Here is an 18113-nt window from a genome sequence, read left to right on the forward strand (position 1 = left end):
AGGCCTCAGGACACACATTTAAGGCCAAAAAGGCCCTTACGGAAGACAGACACAGGGGATATAAAGAAAACTTAAATAGACCCCCTCCAGACAATGGTTTTGTCTGCATCAGATGAGGGAAATAAGCAGTTCTCAACTGGGTTTGCCCCGCCATGTGAAACACTGCACTCATTCTTCGGAATTGATTCAAATAGTCGATGTTTAGGAAAAGAAAACAATGAGGCGGCAATATCTTCTAAAAGTAAGAATGCTGTGAATAATAGTTTTACATTCAATTCATAAATTACAATTTTCAAAGACGCTGTTTATATTCATTTGACCAATTCATTGCTCACCAAAACCTTCACCATACATAAAAGATAGGCTATATTCACGCTTCTAATGGTCAATGTAATAAACACCTCCTATAAATACTGAGTCCAGCCCACTCTGATGGGTACCCGACTTTAGTTGGGGAAAAGTAAAGGCAGTTGGTCGTTGTGCTGGCCACATGAAACCTTGCTCGTTAAGCAATGGCCAAAGAAACAGATGACTTTAACATCATCTGCCTTATATATCATAAGGTCTGAAAGGGGAACGTTTTATTCCTATTAATATTGTTTACACATTGTAATAATTTTCTTACCTGTAGAATTTCATTTAACTCATTCACATAAGCTTCTTCAGTTTCTATTAATTCATTCATTACATGGCTGAAAAAAAAAAGATATATATTTTTCCATTAAAGGCTTGCCATTTTATTAATTTCTTTTTTCCTGTAAAGCATTACCAGTGCTGATGAAATTGAAATTTATGGAGGTACAACGAAAAGGAAGAGTGGCAGACCAAGAAAGACTATATCAAGGAATGGTAGCTAAGCGGTAAAGCGCTTGACTTCCGAACCGGGCGTCCCGAGTTCAAATCCTGGTGAAGACTGGGATTTTTTTGGGGGGGATCTTTGGGTGCCCCTGAGTCCACCAAGCTCTAAAGGGTATTTGACATTAGTTGGGGAAAAGTAAAGGCGGTTGGTCGTTGTGCTGGTCACATGACACCCTCATTAACAGTAAGCCACAGAAACAGATGACTTTTACATCATCTGCCCTAGAGACCACAAGGTCTGAAAGGGGGAACTTAACTAGCTACTATATCAAAGAATAAAAGAGTTCTACATACAATAAAACACAAGGCAGATATGCCAAAATGATTCTAGGACTGAAAAAAAACAGTCAAGAAACAAAGTTATTACAAAATAAATTTGAAAAACAGTAAAGCTTTAGAAGGTTTGGTAGCCGATTGTTAAAGTGTCCCCGGTTCTAATCCTGGAATTTTTAAATTCAGGATCTTAAGCACACCTCTGAGTCTACCAAGCTATATAATGGGTACTAGACAATAGTTTTGGAAAAGTAAAGGCGGTTGGTCATTGTGCTGGCCAGATGACATTCTCGTCAACCAAGGGACACAGAAACAGATGACCTTTACATCATCTGCCCTATAGATCAAAGGTCTGAGAGGGAAATTTTTTTTTTTAATTTTCAAGGAATACCAATATAAATAATATAACTAGCTGATAAACGTCATTGTCACTTCTGAGTGTTAATATGATGATAAAGTTCAAATCCAGCTCAACACCAAATGTATCAAATGGAAATTTAAATCTTAAAACAAAACAACTCAATGAGTTACCTCCTTGTCTGGACACCCTCAGACTCAGGAAATGAAGACATGGACATGGAAGAAATGGAGCTGTGCTGTGTCCCGACAGTTGACGCGGACGACGAGACATCTGACGCTGACCGGCTGACCATGATTCCAGCAGTGGTCGAGAAATCACTGGCATTACTGAGAACCCTTGATGGTGGTTGTCCACCAGCCTCTGGCCGATACTATTCGGGGGTGTAAATTTTAGAATCATAAAAAATTTTGAAAAGGAAAACATTGTTATAAAGCATGCATAGTTTGCTTTTCCTGACGGGACTCTAAATGGCACTACGTTATAATTATAAAGTCACTTTCTTCATGTTACAAAAGTAAAGATGATCACAGAACTTCCAATGGCAATAAAAACCCAGCTGAGGCCTACGTATTGGACTACATGACCTCTACATGGGTATTGTTAAAGTAAAGACTGATACAAAGTGTAATAAACTGAAGATCTATGATATAAATGCGGGATGTGTGGCAGAGACGCTAAGTACACTTGAGCTTGGCTGGACTACATATAAAGGGGGCTTAAGGTTTGACACCCGACTCAAGCATAGCTGTGCTTACTGAACGTCTAAAGGGGGAACAGAAAACCTTTTCCCAGATACCCCCTTCCCCCCACTGGTCCACAAATGAGATAGGACCATAGCCCTCTGAGTATGCTATAAGCATGAAAGTAGCGCTATATAAAAGATATTTTTAAAAAAGAGAGAGAGAGAGAGATCTAGAGTACAATTTATAATCTAAAAACAACGATACATTTTTAAATAAACTTGTTCATTTCTTTACTATTGAAACTAATTATAGATTTCATATAGTATAGACTAGTTATAGGTGCTCATTTTAGTTCAGATATGTTTTTTTTTTTCTACTTAATCTTTAAAAACATTAGGGAAACAAAAGTATTTATATATCTTTGTGTTGGCTTACAACACCCATAAATAAGAAGATTCTATGGATAATAGGTCAAGCTCTTTCATTTCTATTTCTGGTAGCTTGTTTAGCACTTACCCTGACACTTTTCTCCAAAGACACAGGTGGCCTTTTCCCATCGGAGGCCTTCCTCTGGTGGCCCAGAGGGGTAGAGTCCACTTCATCCATGGAAGGTTTGAATAACTGGCTTTCCCTCAGCTCTCGCTGGGAGTACCCAGGGGCAGGGTGGGGCACAGATGCAGGCTCGGGGTTAACCGGCTGCACCGGCCGAGGTCGTGGGTCAATGATCTGTTTCAGACTGACCCGTCTCTTCTCACACATCCCTTGAACATCTTCCATTCTTTTGAGAACTTGCTGGACAGTCCCCTGAAACATATTTAAAAAAATTATCCAATTAGTGAAGTATTTACTTGATATTAATTATTTTGTTTCATACCAACAAGGGAAATTAATCCTTCGGAGCGGATATGGTTAATTATGTCCAGTTTCTTCCCTTAATATAATTGTACACATTATTTCTCCCACACCCATTCTCAGATCAAGTTGAAGCTTTAAACAATTATTTATTGCACCTAGCAAAACATGAATCAATTTAAAAATTGACCAATTAATCAATTAATTATTTTGTTTGGTATTGAAAAAGGGAAAAACTTCTACGTTCTTCAGTTATAGAGTTGTAAGTGCAGAGTTCTTTCCCTTAAATAAGCTTTGCTTTTTTTTAAAGATTTTTTATATTTTGCTTTTTGTTTTGTTTTTTTAAAGTGTCCATTTGTCTCAATAGGGCATGGTTAAGTACTTGGCTTACAAACTGAGGAGTCTCTAGTATTTCAATGACTATGAGGACTTTGGCATTTTTAAATTCAGGATTTTCTAGGACACTCAAGTTTATCCAACTCTAATGGTTAATGAGTACCTGACATTATTAAGTCTGCTTGGTCATGGCACTGGTAACAAGACACCCCCATCTACCATAGGTCATAGAAACAGATGAGCTTTGCATCATCTGTTCCATAGAATTCAAAGGAAATTACTTACCCTGGTGTCAGCAGTCATTAAGGAGTCAAACAGGAGCCTGAACTCTTTGGGGTTGCTCAGTTTCAGCTCCCTGGAAGTTTTCAGGAATTTCTCAATCTCTTGAAGAGCTGACTGCGCTCCTTGGGCTGTCTGAAACTTGTCAATTTGTTGACTGGCCAGTAGATCCACACCATTGGAGCACCACTTGTTGGCCTTCGGAGAATCAAGAAAAAGTAACACATTTAATTTAAATTAATGATATAACAAAAATAATTTATAAAATAACTTGTAGGGATATTCTAAAGAAGGGGAACTGAACTCTGCCATTTTACTTCTCATAAGATAATTATTGCCCTTTGCATGTGCCTTAAGAGGCCAATCCTTAATACAGAGATGCTATGACAGGTTGGGCATCTGCGATCACCAGGCTCTGTTGTACTTTCACCCTTCTTTCTACTTCTGTTGTGTGTGGCATCTGCAATCCGGGACCCTTCCTTTATGCTCCATGTGGATCTTTTTCCAGTGCCTATACAAGTCTCCAAACTGATGGTGTCAACTTTGAAGAGCTTTATGTAGTGATTGCATACATCAGTACATCCGGTACCTTAAAATTATTCTCCTGTCTTCTATTAGATCACCATACAGAATGTCTTGGAGTCGACCTTATGGCATTCTGTGAACATACCCAAGCCAGCCAATGCGTCTATTACTGAAAACAGCCATCTTGCTCTTCATTGCACTTCCGCTTTGCTTAGTTTATCTTGCCACCTTACTTTCAGTTAAACCAAAGACTCAACACTAACTTACCCTGTCTAGTCTATCTTGGAGGTCGTGTGACTTGGTCAGCATCTCTCTGCGCTTACGCAGCAGCTCCTTGTACTGCTCACACATGCGCTGGAGCTCGATGCATTTGGGCCGGATGGAGTCGACTGCGTAGTGCTCATCCATCATGAGTTGTTGGCCTCTGCTTCTCATCCTCTCTGCCTGGTCCAAGTCTTTCTGCAAAGGAAAAGACAACTGATCAGCGATGACGTTGTACACTTTGGTCACTGCAGAGTTGTGCAGTGTGTTACACTTATATAGATCATGTTGTTTTGTACATTAATGTGTGTGTTAAAAGTTGAACTAACATTTAGATTTCCTATATACTCTGTATATACTCTGGCCATTAACAGTTGATCTTTTGGTAAAGCAAATATTACTGAAGCCTTTATCTGTTAATTTTAGTGGGTTAGTAGCACTTTTCCATGACAAAATTTTAGGAGATTTTAGGAGGTTTTTAAGGATGAAATGTATGATGTGTGTATATATATATATGTGTGTGTGTGTGTCCCGCCCGTTTTTTGTAATACATTTGTAAAACATACACAAAACTATGCATGGTATGCATTTATCAATCAATTATTGTTACTTGATTTTGGAAATAATAAATATCTTGTCAACACCCCACTCAGAACAGAAACAATGTTATCAGCTGTGGTGTGTCCACATAAAATGTAATGAAAGTTATCTTTTAATCAAGTAACAACTTGACTGTCATTCCAAAACCTCAAACAACCATTTTTTTTTGTTCAACGATTTATTAAAGAACATTACAAATGGTTGCTATTCCATTTTTTATATCTCAATGGTATATATTAGCCGTACAATATAAGTAATAGCATTTTATCGACTGTACTAACACTCTATTGACCGATATAAGTAGGTTTTCTGTGTCATTAGTAGGCCTAAAACAGTATTAGGTTGCCGGCTTTTAACAAGTAGATGCCCTGGGCAGGAGTTTTGTGGAAGGCCCCTACACTCTTCAAACTTCAATGTAAATGCGCTTAATTAGTAGCCCGGTAGTAAATATAGAAGAATGCAATCCTTGTGGAGAAAGCGGTGAAGAACCTGTACATTTAATCTTTTTTTTCCTTATTTTTGTTTAGTTAAAATATCTATTTTTTCTAAAACTTTATATTTTGCTAATGTGGAACCCTTTTCTAAAGGTGAGGGCCCTGTGCGACTGCACAGTCTTTAATTGTAGTAAATTCGGCCCCAAGTATTAGATTGCAGTTGGAATATACTATTTGGCTTTCTAAGCTAATAATAAAAGACTTTATTCGTAAATGTTTTATGACTTTCAATGGTAGACTATTTGCTAAGTATATGTATTCATAAATTCGTGTGGTGAAACTGATTGATACTTTTTCACAAAGTTTAGGCCTACACCAACTCACTCTGTCTGGTAAACATTTTAAACACGTTGTTTCTCTGACTTCCCATTCTAGGAAATCTTACATATATGGTTTTAAATGTGGAGTTCTTCCCCCTTAGATAATCTCCCCTTTTTTTAAAGTATGTTTTTATATGTTGCTTGCTACAAAGCTTATATCAACACACTCTGTCTCTCTGGTAAAAATTTTGAACACGTTATTTCTCCCACTCCCCATTCCCGGATCAAGTTGAATCTTCGCACAATCAAAAATTAACTAGTTCATTCATTGATTTTTGTTGGGTATATCAAACGGGAAATAAATGCTACAATATTGAGAGAGATGTGGCTTTAAATCTCAGTTCTTTTTTATTTTGCTTGTTTTATGTTTGTATGTAGCCTCCTGAGAATATGCTCGCAACATCCATGCACTGTGCGCTGTCTGACTATCTTTCGTCAATCAAAGCGTCACCGCTGAAATGTTCGGGGGTCTTGTGTCCGAGCTAGCGATACGCAAGTTAACAGAAGAAAAAAAAAACAACAGCAAAACAGGGGGAAAAAAAATGGAAATGGTGAATAGAAACATGGCAGTTCCCTTCATAGCAGCTGCACCGTATACGCGATCTCACACATAGGGCACGAGGACGTGAAAGGGACAGTTGGTTGTCATGGCAACTCTGCCTGCATTATTTCATTGATTTCCTCAGTCTGGAATACCGCTCTGTAAATAGATTTTTTTTCGAGGGAAAGGGAGCGGGAGGGGGGGGGCAAGTAAACGAGACTTTAATCTTTAAAAACAATCACTTTTCTTATTCTATATGCTAGGACAAATTCGTTCAAGTGCAACTTTTTTTTTTTGCCCTAAGGTCATTACAGGCATGGAATGGGTGGCGTGGATCAGACAGAAAAAAATAATTAGAATTTTTTTAAAATTTAGATTATCAAATAAAAGGTGTTACGTAATAGGAGGGGAGGCGCGGTGGCTGAGTGATAAAGCGCTTGGCTTCCGATCCAAGGGTTCCGGGTTCGAATCCTGGTGAATACTGGGAATTTAGAATTACAGGATTTTAGGGCGCCTCTGAGTCCACCCAGCTCTAATGGGTAGCCTACCTGACAAAAGTCGGGGAAATTAAATGCGGTTGGTCGATGTGCTGGCCACATGACATCCTCGTTAATCTGCCCCATAGATGGCAAAGTCTCAAAGGGGAACTTTACTACGAAATGGAAACAACCTAGACTAAAACTAGAAAAGTTCATTCAAAACTAAACAAAACATTACTAGAAGCGTGGTCGAGAGGCTAAGTGCGCTTGAACTTGCATTGGCCTGGCTACCTATGAAGGGGCTCGAGTTGTGTTTAGTGAGCGCCTGAAGGCAGCACGGAAAAACCTTCTCCTAGATACCCCCCCCCACACACACACACACTGGTCCACAACTGAGATTGGACCAAAGCGCTCTGAGCATGCTATAAGCAAGAAAGTAGCGCTATATAAAAGCCATAATTTAATTTAGTTATTGAACGACTTCACAAGATCGACTAGGGAAAAAAAATTCAACCCTCGGTTCATCGTCCTGACACCTCGGGACTTTGATCCTTTAACTAAACAGCGAGGGAGGTGACAAGACAGTGTTGACACCGCTTAACCAAGTCCCGTTGTTTGTTTTCGATATTTAGACTTAACGTGAACAAAATATCGTAGTCTTTCGTTATTTAAACTTCTCAGAGACATCATTTCACAGCATGAAACTATGCTCAAGCTTTACTCTGGCCATTAACGACTTATATTGTAACCTAATAGGCCTAATAATAATAATAAGAAGTAGAAGAAGAAAATATGGGAACCTGGGCTTGGAGATAAAGCGTCTATGGAAATTGTCCAAAATAACAATATACCGTATTGTTATATCAACCGAGGAGATAATAACAACTGACCTCACAGACACCTTCAAGGCCTTTAACATTCCTAGGAACATCTTCGTTGCCTGTCAGAGGGCGGTACTGCTGCAGACCTGCCACATCACCAGAAAATTCCTCAGTGGAAACTGTTAAAGGGACTACGATGAATTTTGTTTCTCTTTAGCGAAACTCGACCCTGGCAGCGCCAGAGAATGACTACTCGTTCATTTCTAACATAATAATAATAATAGTCTTTATTGTCCATAAGGAAATTTGTCTTACAATTTGTGCATTACACCAAACAAAAAAACATTATAACTATAAGAAACCAAAGTGTATATTCACACCAGACTCACTCATAATTTACATGTGACAAAGTTTATACCAGATTGTTCTTATTTAATGATTGGATTGCCAGGGGAACAAAAGAGTGTTTGTGTCTGTTTGTCTTTGCTATCGGTGTCTTGTATCTCTTTTGTAACTAAAAGAAGATATTTTTTTAAAAATAATTTGAAACAAGGGACCCCCTTTAGATCATATTTAAATATACACCCTCTAGCTCCCTCGTTTGCTCATGAATAGGATTCAATTTTACTTAGGGTAACCAGACGTCCGGATTTTTGATACATGACTTTATGAAAAGATGTTCGTATTGTTTAAAGATTATCAGAATCAACTTGCTACTCAAAGCTCCATGTAACCTGTGTTTTGGCATTCCTGGGTATAATGTTTAAGTCGAATGAGTCCTTCAACTGATCAATACACAGCGAACAAGAGAGATGTAGATCTACATTCTCATAGACTTCTAAGCGTTCATCTATTATAATGAAAATTAGGCCTACTGCGAAATGTCACTAAATTTTTTCTTTATTATTTTTTTTTTTTACAAAGATAATATCTTATTTCTGCAACTTATTGAGCGATTGTTGAATTTAAAAACATTTTTTTACCCAGCCCCCTTTCCCCTTCTCCCTTAAGAAACAAATCTTGGTGAAGTGAATGTATAGATCGAGTACACCTCGTAATATTTCAATGATAAGCATTTAGGACTTAGAAGACAATGCGCACACTTTTCCTGAACACTAATTTATTAAACTTTTGAATCAATAAAAGCTTTACATTCAGAAATTCCCAAACGCGATAGTCCTTTCATGAACGCGATAGTCCTTTCAAAACCGATTTAGGATCGAGACCTAGATTTACTCTCTAGCCAAATTTATATTAATTTATTTTTAGTATGAAAAATTATAACGTTCACAACTAGAGTTATCCCCCCATGTGGCCAACGAGCCAGTAATTCTTTTCTCAGCGATATACACGAACTGTTACATTTCTAAGAAAATCGTTAAAGGCGTTTCCGTTTTTTTTTTAAGTTTTCCCCTTTGGATGATCTTTTCCTCCTTTTTTTTATCCTCCTCTGGAACAGGGCGTATGCATGGCCGAGTAATCCTGTTTTTTTTGCTGGCCACGCAATGTCTTCGAACCAAAGAAGATTCTCGGCTAGCATGACCGTTTTTAGAATTTGATCGATTGCAATGTCTGTTCCCTACCTGGATGGCTGGATGGTGCGGTTTGCACGCTGGACTGTCGTTCGGACTTATCGATGGTCCCGGGTTCAAACCCTGCCCACTCCCATCCCATCCTGCGGGAGGTTTGGACTAGGAAGTAATTACCTTCAACTCTGAAGGAACATCCGAAATAAGTAAAACATTTTTTACCTCCAGGTATTTTCTTGCTAATTAGAAAACTGAGTCGGTCTTTGAAATCATCAATATATTTATCGTTCATTATTGACAGGTATTTTTTGGACATCGGCAAATCTTATAATTTAGTACGGTTCTTCCATCGCGGTTCGATGATGACCAATTTTGTCACAGAGGTGGGCTGAGGGCTTTGCACTGGAGTTTTGTGCCTCCTCATGTGGCTGGTGAGACCTATGTGAGCCCGGAACACTGGGCAGGTTATTCCAGCTGGAGCTAGTGTCATTGGCCTTGCTTTTCTTCTCTGGCGCTTCTCTTCTGCCTGCGCTGTTCTCTTTTCCTCAGCAATTTGTGCGCCATTTTTCACAGCGCGACGCCATGATTTAGTAATGACATAGTGCCGGAGGACTACTTGAGACAGTGTTCCCAGGATGAATTTTAAAAAAATATTTAATGCCCAAAATATTTTTTTCCCGGAAAAAATGAATTGACGAAATAAAAACGCTGTATTGCATAAGGCTATGTTATATTATATAAAGGATTGGGAGATTCAAGATTCACTGGAGTTAGGGTTGATTTTTTTTAAAAATCTTCCCCCCCCCCCCCCACAACTTATAACTCTGGATCCGAACTTGCATCCCAGTTCATGATGTGTCTTATTTAGGATCAAACATAAATACTACAGGGTGGTCGCTACAACAAGCAAGATGGCTCGAGGTTCGACACTCGACTAGGGCAGAGTTGTGTTTACTGAGCGCCTAAAGGCAGCACGGAAAAACCTTCTCCTAGATGCCCCCTTTCCCCACAAATGAGATTGGACCAAAGCGCTCTCAGCATGCTATAAGCATGAAAGTAGAGCTATATAAAAATACACCCCTAGATGCTCAAAGTGCCTCCGTTTACTGCAGAGCAGGTTCTTAACCTAGACATCCAAGCTTGTGTCGCGTTATTGCCACAGTCTCGGTTGACATTGCCTGCTAGATGTTTACCTCGGGTCATGTGGGTAAAAGACACGTGAAACTCGTGATATAGATACAGGAAGTAAGGATAAATTGACTCTTAGCCAGTAGCAGTGGTCACTGACAGTATCTTTTGGTCATTTCGAGAGAGTAGTTCTTCTTCTTCTTCTTCGTTCTCATTGTTATGTTGGAGCGTTCAGATGACTAGACCAATACACGAGATGAACTGCGCAGTGGTTTCCAAATCAGGGAGCTCTCCATATAGTTTTCTTTCTATTGGGGTGTTTTGGGGCCAGTGTCTTATACGGGCCTCTTGGTAAAGAGAGCAGTTTTGGAGGATGTGGTCGGCATTCTCTGGTGATACTCCACATGGGCATATTTCACTTAAGGGTCGAGAGAGTGGTCACTGGCAGTCGGTAGATCTAGCATCTTTTGGTCACTTCGGGAGAGTAGTAACTGTTCTAGTATTTTTGGTCCGTTGCGGACAGTAGGAACTTAAGTTGAGAGTAGTCACTTGAAGCCAGTAAGACAGTACACGTATTTTGATAGCTATTTTGTATTTTGAGCTGGATACATATGATTGCTTATTGTTACCCGCTGTGATGCGGACGTTACATGTAGTCTATTCTGGAGAACTTAACATGTTGTATATATTTGATACCGCTGTTATGCGGATGTGACTATGTTTCTTATTGGATTAGGTAACTACCACGAAGTGCATTTTATTATTATTAAAATAAACTTTATATTTTGTCTGCTCAAGTGGATTTAAGTCTGTGATATCTATGTTTGTCACGAGTTGAGTGGACACACGAACCCAGCCATTCTTCAACTATACATAACGAGAGCATGTTACAGTTACGAAAGGAAACTCGTGAGATAACAAATCATCCGCGTTTCTGTATTTGACAAGATCACTTGGACACAATGGACAACCGAGTAACGAGCATTCAAACTATTTTAACAGCCATGTACACTAGCTACATTCGTACACTAGCTACATTCGTACACTAGCTACATTCGTACACTAGCTACATTCGTACACTAACTACATTCGTACACTAGCTACATTCGTACACTAGCTACATTCGTACACTAGCTACATTCGTACACTAGCTACATTCGTACACTAGCTACATTCGTACACTAACTACATTCGTACACTAGCTGCATTCGTACACTAGCTACATTCGGACACTAACTGCCTTTGTACACTAGCTACATTCGTACACTAGCTACATTCGTACACTAACTACATTCGTACACTAGCTACATTCGTACACTAGCTACATTCGTACACTAGCTACATTCGTACACTAACTACATTCGTACACTAGCTGCATTCGTACACTAGCTGCATTCGGACACTAACTGCCTTTGTACACTAACTGCCTTTGTACACTAGCTGCCTTTATACACTAGCTGCCTTTGTACACTAACTGCCTTTGTACACTAGCTGCCATTATACACTAGCTGCCTTTGTACACTAGCTGCCTTTATACACTAGCTGCCTTTGTACACTAACTGCCTTTGTACACTAGCTGCCTTTATACACTAGCTGCCTTTGTACACTAGCTGCCTTTGTACACTAGCTGCCTTTGTACACTAGCTGCATTCGTACACTAACTGCCTTTGTACACTAGCTGCCTTTATACACTAGCTGCCTTTGTACACGCCTTTGTACACTAGCTGCATTTGTACATGCCTTTGTACACTAACTGCCTTTGTACACTAGCTGCCTTTATACACTAGCTGCCTTTGTACACGCCTTTGTACACTAGCTGCCTTTGTACACTAGCTGCCATTATACACTAGCTGCCTTTGTACACTAGCTGCCTTTATACACTAGCTGCCTTTGTACACTAACTGCCTTTGTACACTAGCTGCCTTTATACACTAGCTGCCTTTGTACACTAGCTGCCTTTGTACACTAGCTGCCTTTGTACACTAGCTGCATTCGTACACTAACTGCCTTTGTACACTAGCTGCCTTTATACACTAGCTGCCTTTGTACACGCCTTTGTACACTAGCTGCATTTGTACATGCCTTTGTACACTAACTGCCTTTGTACACTAGCTGCCTTTATACACTAGCTGCCTTTGTACACGCCTTTGTACACTAGCTGCCTTTGTACACTAGCTGCATTTGCACACTAGCTGCATTTGCACATTAGCTGCATCTGTACACACTACGCATTTGTGCGTGAGATAAATTTTATATTAAGCTTATTTTAACGTATGCACGATTCCTATCACTCTAGCCCTTAAAAATAATAAAAAAAGGTTTAAACTCGTCAATCACAAATTAAGAGACATGTGGCTGTACGTTTCACAGTGTCCCTTTAAAAGACTTAACTGTTAAAGAAGCATATATCTCTGCACGTAGTGACTGTCGTACATTGGGGTAATGAGTTAATTTTGAAAAATTACATTGTTAAGTTATGAAAAATAGCAAAGTGTTGTTGTTTTTGGTGGAAAATGTTACTTTGGAAACGACCAGAAAGCTGGTTTAGGTAGTAGTAAAGTGTTATTTGGGGAAATTTTACATTGGAAACTAGCAGACAGTTGGTTCGGCTGATAGCAAAGTGTTACTTTGGCATGTTACTATGGGGAAATGTGACGCATCTTCGTGACGCGACCTTTGAACTTAAAACACTGCCATTGTAAAAGTGAAACTTATGGTGCAGTACTTGCACAATAAATTCGTTAAGGCCCACACAACCCAGGCACGCACACACCCACACACAATGTAAAAGCTGTAGTGTAATGTCGACATACAATTCAGATCACAGCTGCCAGAGATTCGGCTCATTTTTTTAATATATTTTTTTTTTGCTTTACTGATCTTTAATTATCATAGCGAATTATTCTCATTAAAGATCTTTCCCCCGATAAACACAAGCGCATTAGCTCTTGGTACCACGCTCTTAGAGACTCTGGCCCTAGCAGAGTCTCCATCCAGAGGTGACAGTCTTATTAACTTATTAACACGTGTTTTTTTTTAAACGTGATTTACACGTGCATTTCGTACATGTGCTTAAAAAATGTGCTAAAATATGATTCCACTTTGAACGCCTCTAGTTCGATAAGAGCGCTCAAGAACGATAACAACTCTCTAGATGTACTCGATTCTCCTCACGAGTTATCTCTGATCGATGCCTTGATAGTTTAAAACTTCAGCTGTCACCCAGTGAGCAATACTGAATGTAAGATTGGCTTCACATCAACAAGTCGATATTATTAGACCTTGATGTGTGTGAGTAAATAGCTTCTTTTTTTTCAAAAGACTTTAAGGACTAATCTTCCCTGGTGGTCCCCACCCCCCCAAATGCTATGCCACATCAAATCATTCTTGTTGCACGAAGGCTGAAGTGGCGTAGCTAGGGTGGGGGGAGGAGGGGGGGGAGTATGTGAAAATCCCTCCGGGCCATCACTTGAGGGGGGACCCCAAATGATTATTTTTTAATTCAATTCTAAATATTACGCAAAATGCAGGGGCCCCCTAAGGTGTCAAACCCCCACAGGGCCCTCCACATGATGGCAAATTCCTAGCTACGCCCCTGAAAGTCTGTATTTATATTGACTGGTGTATTAATACTAAGAAGACATTGAGTCCTTTTCAAGATAAATATTTTCTCGTTCTATAATTATTTTTTTTTTACTTTAAAAAAATTATAACGGTCTAACCAGTTTTCCCAGTGCGTTCAACGAGCTAGTAATTTTTTTCCTAACGATATACAGCAACTGTCAAATTTCTAGCAAAATCGTTAGAGCCGTTTTCGAGCCTTGTCCAGGTTCCACCCAGGTTCCTTGTTCCATGAAGTTATGAGCTGAATAGAGGTATTGTAATAAAAGATATGGGCAACTGGTGAAGGAAGAGACGTTGGTGAATACATGTTGAGTTTATTTCAAGCTTGAATTTAAATACATTTGTCAAGTCCTGGGTCGTGCTCGCTGAGCTGTATTTGTGCGTTGTGGAGTTGTATGTTTGTTTTTACACGTTTCGGGTGTTCCTTCAGATTTAAAAAAGTATTACATCCTAGCCAAAACCTCCAATATGACGACTGGGGACGGCATGATTTGAACCAGGGGAACATATGGACGACAGTCCAGAACGATTACCGAACGACCAGGCGGCCATTCTGTTTTGTATTATGGCTACTTTACTTTTTTGTCTTCTGTCCTGAGGTGTCTCTTAAATTGAGTGATATTTATTAATGGTTTTACTTTAGTCAAATGGGAATATTCATTAGTTATAAATCTATTCTGCGTCTGTGTTAGTTTCCTAATATTTTCTTGAGTTAATCTGTAAACAAAACCAGATGTAGACTTAATAATAATAATTTTATTTATAAAGCGCTGTTAACAAACAAAATGTAGGCTCAAGGCGCTGTAATAACATTATAAACACGAACACAGTGGCAATAACCAAAAACTAATCTAAAAAAGTTTTAAACAAGTAGGTTTTAATGTTCTTCTTAAAAGTGGTATAGCATGTTGTCTTTCTGAGATCAATGGGGAGTGAGTTGTGAATACTTAAATAAAAGGAGCTAGATCTATAATATTCGTAAACATCACTACCAAGGTTTTCAAATGCATTGAAATATTGCTTAGAGGCTCAAGAACACTTAAGCACAATAAGATAAATCTATATAGAGAAAAGTAACTTCCGGTCAACCACTCCTGCTGAAGATTATTTTTTACTTCGTCCATGTTTGGGGGAAAAATAATTAAAAATGTATGACTTACCAGGGATACAACAACCCTAGCGCCGGCCCACTTTATAGCGCTTTAGATGCGTGTATAATTATAATCTACACTACTCGCAAAGTACGCCTCATGTCTGGTGCATATGTTTCTTTGGTCGATAGTCATTTCCCTTACACATCTTACATCCGTGTGTTTATCATGGCAGTGGGATATCATATCGGCGCGTTGCAATATTTAGCATGTTTAGTGACCCGTTACGGCGTGTCTCACGTTATTTGTGGGTAAAGCTGGTAGACCGTGTCGAAGTACACAGGGGGGAAAAAAAAAGCAAAAAAAAAAATAATACATTAACAAAAACAAAAAGGCTTATATAGTGGGAGAACTGCACATTTGAAACCAAATTCTCAATACTGTAATATGTATTTCCCTTTTCGATATAAAACAAAATTAATGATTTACCCCTGTTTTATCAAACAATCGGTTAATTTGTTTTGATTGGTTCGTGTTTTGTTAGGGACAATGAGTAGTCGTGCGAAGCTTCAACTTAATCCGAGAATGGGTGTGGGAGAAATAGCTTTCTCAAACTTTGTACCAGACAGACAGACAGAGTGAATTGATATAAGCCTTGTAATAAATAAAAGTGAACAAAGTATGTATGTTTACGATACTATTCAGCTCATACATTCAAATGAAATGCATGCTATTTAGATCAGGGGTTCTCAACCTGTGGATCGCGACCCCTTGGGGGTCGATTGACGATTTGCCAGGGGTCGCCAAAGACCATCGAAAAAATGGATTGTTTTTGTCTATTCTTCTATTGCTGTGTGTGTGGGTGGGTGGGGGGTCGCAGCAGAGTGGGGGATTGTAAAAGGGGTCGCCGAGCTTAAAAGGTTGAGAACCGCTGATTTAGATCAAGATGTAGTGAATGCTACTCTGTGCTGTACTGCAAGTTGTTCACCATGACCTACTTTGATTTAGTGAGAAGACGTTTCATTACAGCACCGCTTCTTTTACCCGGCAGACGATTATTTTGTATTAGAAAACATTTACGTAATACAAATGACTTCCTATTGGTCAACTCAACCTATTGGTCTGGACTCTTTTACACTGTCCGTGGGGGTGATCCTATCTGGCACCTTTCCCCGCCCATCCCCACCGAAACCACTGCCCAAGGAGTATAACAGAGGGGGCCCTTAGCAGTGCGCAGGGCCCTGGGCCAGTGTACAAAAAAAAAGCCGCATAGCCTCAATTCCATTGGACAAGACGATTTTTGGCGGTGACGCGGCATGAAAAGTGTGTCCCTAATTTAAATACCCTCCACCACCGGGTCTACATAGGCTGGGGATCACTGGTGTAGGGTTTAAAAAAAAAAAAGCATTTCATTTATTATTTATAATCAGTGTTGGTGGCGCATGTACATGGGATTTTTCTTCTCTCTATTTATATTTCATTTCCGGTTTTCGTTCTTAAAGCAATAAAATACAGTAAGAAAGGAAGAAAAAAAAAAGAGGAAGCGATAAGGAAATGGGAAGCGCTGTAATGGAGAATAAAGAGACACATGCGGAAATAATATAAAGTAGATTTGAAATAAATTAGCAAAATAAACAAAACATAGGACATAAATACAACAAGGTACAAAACCTAGGGCCTGGCTACCTTAAAACACATCTTGAACAAAAGAAGCCCATATTGGTTGGGGAAAGTAAAGATAGTTGATTGCTGTGCTAGCTGTGTGTCACTAATAGTAAGACTGCTTTACTGATCCTTAGGGAAATTTGTTGTGATTACAAGGACTCTTTTCTCATATAATGACAACACATCAGGAACATACACATAAATAGAACAGACACAACATAAAGAGTTCATTCAGCGACTACACACAGGCATCTTGGTCCTTTTCATGTCACCCTCGCTAACCGTCGGCCTTTATCAACAGACGACATTATCTGCCCTATAGAATACAAGGTCTGACAGAAGAAGGTTATTTTGACATTATCTGCCCTATGGAATACAAGGTCTGACAGAAGTAGATTATTTTGCTTTCCTTGTGTGTGTGTGTGTGTTTTTCTTTCTTCCATTGGATTTTTTTCATACAATTATTTCTTCCTAACTTTTTTTTCGGTTCTTTCATTATTGAAAACGGTTTCAACCTCCATTTTGTTATGCAGGGCAAGACGGAAGAGACGAGAGACAGACTTATCGATTAGTTCTTGCTGCTCTCTAGAACTGAGGTTCTAAAAAGAGACAGTGAACACAGTGTGGTTCTTGGGTGGCTCGGCTGTAACATTAACATAGAAATGGAAAGTTAGGACGGCAGAATACTAGACATGGCCTAAATTGTGCCGATGTGCCTAAAAACAAAAACAAAACTAGACAGACATTTGGGTTATAGACAGACATGTTGTCAGGGCAGTAGTGAGGGTGGTCATTTGTTTCTATGGCTGACGGTTAACGAGGGTGAACAACGACCACCCGCCTGACCATCCTAGATGTCTGTCTATACCACCTACTTACCTACCCACCTACCTACCCACCTACCTACCTACCTACCCACCCACCTAACTACCTACCTACCATCTATCTATCTATCTATCTATCTATCTATCTATCTATCTATCTATCTATCTATCTATCTATCTATCTATCTCTCTATCCTCTCTATCCTCTCTATCTATCCTCTCTCTCTATCTATCTATCCTCTCTATCTCTATCTTATCTATCTATCTTATCTATCTATCTTATCTATCTATCTTATCTATCTATCTTATCTATCTATCTTATCTATCTGTCTTATCTATCTGTCTTATCTATCTTATCTGTCTGTCTGTCTGTCCGTCCGTTTGTCTATCTATTTTCCTATATACCTTATATATACCGACTAATGTAGCCATCCATCCCCCTTCTGACCACAAGAGACAAAGGTGCATCAAAATACAAATAAAAAATAATAATAACAATATTGATAAATCAATGTCCGAAACGCTAAAGAATACTTTTTTATTGTGTTAATTTCGTTGTTTTTTTTTTT

The 18113-nt window shown here is 39.1% G+C and overlaps 1 protein-coding gene across 8 annotated transcripts in view; it reads right to left on the minus strand.

The window, feature by feature from the left end:
- The window catches only part of LOC106078450 (guanine nucleotide exchange factor DBS-like), a 141601-nt gene that overhangs the window by 19340 nt on the left and 104148 nt on the right, over positions 1 to 18113 (minus strand). For all 8 annotated transcript variants that reach the window (XM_056012209.1, XM_056012206.1, XM_056012202.1 and 5 more), the window contains 5 exons: positions 4435 to 4626; positions 3649 to 3840; positions 2692 to 2979; positions 1663 to 1862; positions 626 to 692 (listed from right to left, as the gene is read on the minus strand). In XM_056012209.1, the coding sequence (XP_055868184.1) occupies positions 626 to 692; positions 1663 to 1862; positions 2692 to 2979; positions 3649 to 3840; positions 4435 to 4626 (939 nt within the window). The remainder of the gene's footprint in view (positions 1 to 625; positions 693 to 1662; positions 1863 to 2691; positions 2980 to 3648; positions 3841 to 4434; positions 4627 to 18113) is intronic.

This window comes from Biomphalaria glabrata, chromosome 15, assembly GCF_947242115.1.
Source record: "Biomphalaria glabrata chromosome 15, xgBioGlab47.1, whole genome shotgun sequence".
NCBI classification, from domain to species: Eukaryota; Metazoa; Mollusca; class Gastropoda; family Planorbidae; genus Biomphalaria; species Biomphalaria glabrata.